At 35.2% G+C, this 8,028-nt stretch overlaps 1 protein-coding gene across 1 annotated transcript; it reads right to left on the minus strand.

Annotated features, from left to right (window-relative positions):
• Nucleotides 1-7,086: 7,086 nt before the first annotated feature.
• Nucleotides 7,087-8,028, minus strand: LOC136804894 (triadin-like). Its single transcript, XM_067061405.1, has one exon. It carries the CDS (start codon nt 8,026-8,028, stop codon nt 7,087-7,089), a length of 942 nt encoding a protein of 313 aa, XP_066917506.1.

The raw sequence follows: 8,028 nt of genomic DNA on the forward strand, positions 1-8,028 counted from the left end.
ACGGAGAGCGATTTTCACCAATGCCGCGATGAGCACCCGTGTTATATTGATTCTGGTATTCGTCCAAATCTTCTACTCAATTTGCTAAAAATTTGATTAGATTTTAGGCACTAGCAGTACAATGTAATATTTTGACGGACAGAGGGACGGACGAAAATTTATATACATATATCTCAATGGGCCTTGAAACAAATATTGCCTGCTTCTAACGACTGAAAAAACTTTCGAAAAGAACTTTCGGTAAAAAAGTTGAGATGCTCAAGTTTCAAAAGCAAGAAATTCTTTTTGAAAAAATATCTTCTCCTGCAGATTTAAGAGAGTTTTCAACCGATTTATTCAAGGCCATCTACTGTAATGGTACAGAAAAAATTGTACATGAGTAACTGGATTTTTTTCAATAAACAAAAAAAGACCCGCGTAAAATTCATTCGACATTGAACAAAAAATATATGTGTCATTAGAGCCTAAGTTTTATAATACCTCCTTCCTCAGCTAAGTCTTGGTATCGGAAACGCAATTTATCTTTCCCATGTTCGGTGGCCTCTTTCACTTTTTCCTTGACTCTGTGGATGATACGGGCGGCTATATCTCGTCTCGATACCAATTCTTTGAAGGAATTTTTTAAGTTCTCCCTTGAACTCAGTTCCCTGATGCGACTGTACGACCTTTGGAGGGCCGTATGTTCTAAAGTAAATTAAAATTTTGATGATATTCTTGGCTGTTCCTGTTTTCAAATCAACTAACTCAAAGTGCAGTAATGGTGTGATTGTTTGACTTGCGAGAAAAAAACTGGTAAAAATTCTAAATGTTTTACTCAACTTTGTAAAAATTTGAGTAAATTCTAAATTGCTTTTATTTTGGTTTATTGGGTCAAGACCCCTAAACCAAAATTAAAGCAGGTCGAATTTGACCATTTTGGCCTAGATTAATTTTCACAACGCATTGAAATAAGGATATTTAACGCAACAGGAATTTGACCATTTTACCCTGAATTAATTGTCACAACACATTGAAATAAGGATATTTAACTCCAAGGATCTTTAATAATTATAAGGCGTGTCACGCTAAAATTGACTACCGATGAAAACTACATAGATGAAAACTGTCTTACCTGTATATATTAATAAGATGATTGAGCACTTCACGAGGTTCTTTCGATGTAAAGGGCCGTAACTGCACGAACCGAGTAAAAGCACACAAAACAGATAGTATATATTTATACGTTTTATCGCCAATGGTGATTGGATAGCTTTCCATGTTAACCAGATCAATTTGAATATGTGATTGAACCGTTTTAGACACGACTGGTTGCAGCCTATTTTTGTTCTTAAAAAGGGGTTTCTGTTGACAATGATCTTTATTTCTGTTTAACCATGTTTGAATATATCTTCTTGGAATACCGTGGAATGTCTGTATTCTAATGTGCAATTTGTTTGCCCCTTCGCCGTTGAGTCTCTCGTAAAAGTGTTTTACAATGGATGGTTTTTCTGATTTCTTAGGGAGAATCTTTTTTTCGGGGTCAGTTAGTTCTTTGTTTGTTAACTTTTTCACTGGGTTGTACACCTCGAGAGTCTTTACACCTTTTTTGGATAAGTCAAAAATCATTCTCTCTTGAGCAGTTTAGACTTGAGGAAGTCCTATTTCGTCGGGATTTTCGAAAATACGAAGAGCTTCATCATAAAACCGATCGTCGATTGGCTTTAATCTTGTTTGCTTCTGTTTTCCATTCTGGCTTTTCTTTGACGTATCCTTTTGCCCGTTTCCACTACCCTCTTGCTGTACTTCATCTTCGATGTCTCCACTATTACCACTATTTTCTGCATCCTCAAAACTCTCATCATTAGCACAATTTATGATTAAAACCACATAAAAAACAAAAAAGTATATAGCAAAACTGTGAATGGCTTTCATTTTCATCTTTACTCTCAAGCCAGCTCACTAAATTGACTTTTTCGTTGAGTTGGATGATAAGAGACGAAAAATGAGGAACTCCTATTGATCTTTATTTTCATTGGTATTTATAAACTAAATTCAAAAAGTAAATAGACCATGAAGTTTTTAAGCAAAACCCCCTGGTTTGTGACTTGATCTTTATGCTGCTTCAAGTTTGGATCTGCTTTAATTTTGGCTTCTAACACACGCCTTTTTCGAGCCCTTAACGCACATCGTAATTTTTCCTCTGTTTTTAAAGTAGTTTTAATTGGAAGACGTTGAAACTTTTAAATCAATTGAGAAGTGAAAAACTATTCAAAAATATCTACCTTTATCACATGAGACAGTGATCTTTGTAGCTGCTGATGTTTTTAATTTTATTTGAGTCGTTGCAAAACCATATTTTCCACTGCTCTCGTTACGTTTTCCCTGTAAATAGTACACATTTAGACATTTCAGACATTCCTTTCTTTAGACATTTGATTCTCTTTTTCTGAAAATTTTGTCACAAGAGCATGGTTTACTAAATTTCGAACGACATGTACGAGACCAATGAATTGCTTTTGACATAAAAGATAGCTTACCGAACTTGTGTTAAGCGTCTGTACTTTTGCCTTTGCCCCAACTCTTCAGAGTCTTAACTGTTGGTCTCTACAAAAGATGTTAAAATGGTCTATGTTCATTCTTTCGTGGTTTAAATTAGGGCTCTGACCATAATGAATTTTTCATAATTGTCGTGTTTAAAGTGTGATTTCTGACTGATGTAACCAACAAAATTATGACATGTTATACACTTTCTGTTAGACAAACTATTCCTGAATTTGAAAATTCAAAAATTGCATCGAAAAAATTGACGAAGAAGAAAATGAAGACGTTTGCGAATAGAAGTATTTCTTTTGACTATGGTCAGAGTCCTTAAGTGAATGAACCGATTCATTATCTAAAAGCCCAAAAGTGAATAGAAGGAAATATTTTCATGATATATATATATTGTATATATCTCGTATCGTCTTGTTATATATACATATGGTACTCTTTTGTGGAAGGGTGGAATAAATAGGGGATGTGGGTACTGCAGGTAAAAATGAACAAAATGGGGTCATAATAAACCTGATTTTCCTAAAACTCCCTTGGAAATGAACTCTCCTCGTAAGCGTCGTACAGCCTTGTTGCCCTCAACCTAAGTACTCTCGGATGCCTAATAAACGTACAGACCAAAATAAACGTACAGGGGAATAAAATTGGAATTAATAAACGTACAGGCTAAAATAAACGTAGTACAACATTAGTATAGTGTCAATCGAGCGATATTGGGTCAAAATTAATAAACGTACAGGAGGGAATAAACGTACCAGGTCCTAATAAGATGTGTACAGGCGGGAAATTTGACATAAAAAAAACGTACATGTACACGTTTATTAGACACCCGAGAGTACACGTTTTTTTTTCTGAAGAAACTAGTTTTACCAAGGAGCCTCAATGTTTCTTAAGAAATAGAGCCTTAAATGTTTCTTACATGTTTCTAAACTTTTTTACATATTCAGCCTATTTTTCATGCAAAGAAAAAAACATTTGTTTTGATCGAAAGGCTCTTACAAAAAACCGAACTAAAAGCATGTTTCTCAGTTTTTAGACATTCCGAGCATCATGTTCTTAAAGAAATGTGTATCCCGAATCTGTTTTCGAATTCTAATATGCTTATAAAAAATATGTTACTGCTGAATGAAACATTTATGACGCTCTGAAACAGTATAAAGAGAAAAATTCAATCACTGTCGCAAAATTCTTACTGCCGGTGGGAAAACACTTTCCTAAAATGTGTTAATTTTCGTGCACATAGTTTAGTGTATGGGAAATTGGTAACTTTTAGATATTTGATTTATATTCTATGAATTCTGTAATAAAACAAATTCTTATAGAATAAAACTTATTTCCCTAATACATACCTTTTCAGTCTGATCAATTTTTTCCAAATTGTCGTCGATGTAGACAAAGTGCCATTGATCTCTCAACTCGTGTTTTTTCTTGGAATTTTTGCCTTTCATCTGCTCGTTAAATTTAGTGGCCATTTTCCGAATACACTTAGCAGTTTTGTCGACGTCTATCAAAGTTAACGTGTGAAGGGACAAAGTTTCAACAATATTTTTACTTGTATCGTCAATAGTTTGTTCATGTATCTTTTTGCAACTCATGACCGCTAATCTTAAGTCGAAATTTTTCATCCGAAGAAAAAGGGGCAACAAGAAACATTTTCCCGATATATCTGTCGTCCTAAAAATCTTATTTTCGAATGTTTTGATTTGTTTTTAAATGTTCAAATATTTTTTCGTGTCAAATTTCCCGCCTGTACGCACCTTATTAGGAACTGTACGTTTATTTATTCTGAAGAAGTTTCCCGCCTGTACGTTTATTCCCTCCTGTACGTTTATTTTCGTTTTATTTTCTATGACGTGCCATATGCCGTTTTATTATTTTCAGGGAGGATGTTTCAACATCAATATTTCTCGACATTTTGTGAAAAGGAGGTCAAGTCATAATTAGACTCGAAAAGAGCAATCTCTGTTCTTATCATGTGATAGTATGTCAATCTACATGATATTGTAATTTATTGTGTGTTTTAGATTGGTAGAAGTAGAATTTTTATGTGTATAGGTTTGGAGATTTAAAATATTAGTGTAGAAGCAATCATAATTATTAAAGTGAAGAGGAACTTTTCGTGGTTGTGGTAGAGTAATTTTTTGTGGTTGTGGTAGAGTAGTTAAATATAGTTAAGTTTTCGTGGTGACTTAGGAGAGCGAAAATGAGGTCATCAGTTGAATGATGTTACTCAAGCGAGGTTTTCGGCCCTTTTCAATAACTTCATCGCAACAGGGGGCCAAATTATTCAGAGATAGTGAACAAAATCCTCAGCTTCTTCGTTGTTCACTCAGTAAAAAAGTAGTGTTTGAAAGAAGTTTTTAGAAAAATGTTTGAAGAAAGGAATGGTGGAAAATGTTGTGATGGGAAAACGAATGAATGTTAGTATGAAGGAATGAATGAAGAAGTGGAATAAAATGAATGAACGAGGGAACGAGTGGAATAAAAATTGTACCTTCAATAGTTTGTGTTAAGATTCATCTTGGTTGTTTGAGTGGTAGCTTCAAAAAGAAATCGTGTTATCACGATTTCTATTTCGTAGGGTTTTTGGAAAACGTGAGGGCCGTTCTTTGAGTGGCCGTAGCTGTTTCTATTGTTTTTAATGTTTTCGGTAGGGAGAAAAAATGGCGTGAGTATTGGCGGAATAATAATTGGCGTTGTTAATACAACAAGGATGGCGTGGGTGTTGGCGAGCGGGTGGTTACTATAAGTGTGTATTCTAGATTGGGTGTTGATGGGCTAAGGTGCGGGCAAGCGGGTGGTAGTTGTAAGCGTACGTCGTGGGTGAGATATCGAGTGTACTAATCTCTAAATTTCGGGATAAGTAAATAAATAGAGAGTTTTCACAAAAAGTGTTGGAATATAAGATAAGTCAAGAAAATATATTAGGTAATTATTATATGTAGGCAACAAATTTGAAGTTTATACTTGGTTTTTAAGATATTTGAATTTGTCCAGACAGCTTCTAGGGTAAAATGCCCGGGGGGTACTAGGTTTGCGAGGTGACGGGTATGTCCGAGCCGAAAATCGACAATCGACCCTTTGAGAGACAAAATTTTGGTGATTTTGGGACCCTTTGAGAGACTTTTTCCTAAATTTTGGTCCATTTTTTCCAAATTTTGGTTTGATTTTCACCAAATTTTGGTCAAAATTCTTGGAAATCGTGACCCTTTGAGAGAGAAATTTTTGATTTTTGTGATTTTGGGACCCTTTCAGAGACTAACTTTTGAATTTGTACCCCTTTGAGAGACTTTTGAGGAATGAGAAAAGGTACCCTTATGGCTCGCACATACCCGGCACCCATTTTGCCTAAGTACCCCCCCCCCGGGGGTAAAATGTTATGGTGTGGTCTCTTCTTGTTGGGTTTCAGTGAATTTAGTTTCTATCACGTATTCTTTAATGTTTTGTGTCTCTTGTATATTACGAGTGGTTTTTCTGGTAGTATTTTACACAGTGATGGGTCCTCCTCTATAATTGACCAGTGTTTTCTTAATATATTTTGAACGGGCTTGAGGTATTCATAATATTCAATGATGAAGGGTAGTGTTTGTGTGTGTTCTCTAGTTTGCGTGATATAGTTATGTTTCTTATAGAGGCATTGGTTTTGGGTTAGCCCTTTCGTTTTCTTTATGTTTTTGTTGACAATTTCATTTGGGTAACCTCTGGAGAGGAGGACTTGTTTCAGTGTTGCTAGTTCTGTTTTCAATATTTTGTCGTCTGTGGTAAGTAATCTATATCTCAGTGCTTGGGTGTAGATTATGTTCGCTTTGGTGTGGTCGGGGTGATATGATGAATAGTGGAGTAGCATTTTAGCATCGGTAGGTTTGGTGTAAAGTTTACTTTTGAATCTCTTGTTATTTTTGTCTAAATATATTGTGGTGTCTAGGAAGTTAATTTCACGTTTTGAATATTCCCAAGTAAATTTTATAGTAGGATGCAATGTATTCAGATGTTCCACGAAGGATTTCAAGTTTGTTGAAGTGCCTTTCCATAAAAGGAATGTCATCTAAAAATCTTGTAGAAACGTATGTTATGATTCATGTTTTCTGTGAGAATGTATTTTTCTTCAAAGTCTCCAAGGAATAAGGTGGCATATATCGGGGCAACCTTGGTACCCATTGAAGTTTTGTTGTTGTTTTTGTGTCGAAAAAAAGTATTTGATGGATATTCTATTAAAGAATTCGTCAATCGCTATTGATAAGTTGTTTTTCAATTCTTTAGTATCCGGGGACAGTACAAAGCTCAATCCCTTATTTAAAATGTTGATATCAAGATTCCTGAGTTTGAATTTAGATAAGTTGGTAATTCTATTCGGTGTTTTTATTGGTTGTTGGATTACGTGTGTATCTTTTTTATTTTTGTGTATTTTTTAGGGTGTATTTTTTGATATATTTTCAAAGGGGTAGTAATTAAACATGTTATTATATGGTTCATGTAGTTTTCGTTTTAATAAATTTGTGTTTCTACTGGTTATATAGGTTATATTATTCACAGGAGTATTTACACTATTTACATATATTAATGGTTTTTTGATTTCCGTTGTTGTTGGTTAGTTTTAAATGTTTTGTACTTGTAAATTGCATCTTTATCAAGTTGTTTTGAAGTTTCTTCAGTCAGACGTTCGTGAGTTGATTTTCGAATTTGTTCGTGTTTTTCTTTTTCCTCAGTGGCGTGATCAAGAATAATACGTGCGAGGTTTAAGCTTGCATCAACAAAAACTCTCTCCCATTGTCTTTTTCTCGTACTGTTAAGGTGGGGTTTTGTCTTTGATTCTATTTCAGGTATTTTTAAGCCATTTGGTGGTGTATCTGAGTAAATCTTGTCCTCTAAGTACGCCTCCTGTCCATTAAAGCTCAGCATCGAATAGGTATGGTTGAAGTATTTTGTTTTGTCTGACGGGTGGTCAAGTTTCTTGGCACGTGGCTCGAATAAGTTGTTGTCTACCGGGGCGGATCGTTTTCTTCTTTTTTCAGTACTCATGAAGTTTTTGATTTCATCTTCTGTATCTGTTGGCTTGTTGTTGTTATCAGATAGTGTCGGTTGGATGGGCGTTGATGGTGGCGGTGGAGGTGTTTCTTGAGTTTTATATGGTGGTGGTGGTTGGGTGTTTTCCTTATTGATTTTCTGAATTTTGAAGGGTTTCGGTGAATCATCCTTAGTGTCTATTTTGTTCGGGTCATATTTCGTATTAGTATTCTTATGTGTAGGTGGTTTTCGTGGTGATTCGCTGGGTGGTGGTAATTTATATGGTTTCTCTGTGTTGCGATTGGTTGGTTTTTGGTGGGATGGTTTGGTCAGTTTCTTCTGTTCTTTTTTCGCGGTATTGTTTGTGGGTGTTAGTCTTTTTGATGGGGTCTCGTTTGTGTTTATTAGACAGTGTGGTGGTAGGTTTGTTTTGAACTCTAACGGTTGACGTACCAGGCTAGGGGAAATCAAGGTGGCTTCTGGGATTTCATTCAT

This window comes from Clytia hemisphaerica, unplaced genomic scaffold, assembly GCF_902728285.1.
Source record: "Clytia hemisphaerica strain Z4C2 unplaced genomic scaffold, Clytia hemisphaerica genome assembly, whole genome shotgun sequence".
Taxonomy (NCBI): Eukaryota; Metazoa; Cnidaria; class Hydrozoa; order Leptothecata; family Clytiidae; genus Clytia; species Clytia hemisphaerica.

Excerpts from the sequence above, each read along its gene's own strand:
- LOC136804894 (XM_067061405.1), bottom strand. The coding sequence starts at position 8,028 with ATGAATGAAATCCCAGAAGCCACCTTGATTTCCCCTAGCCTGGTACGT.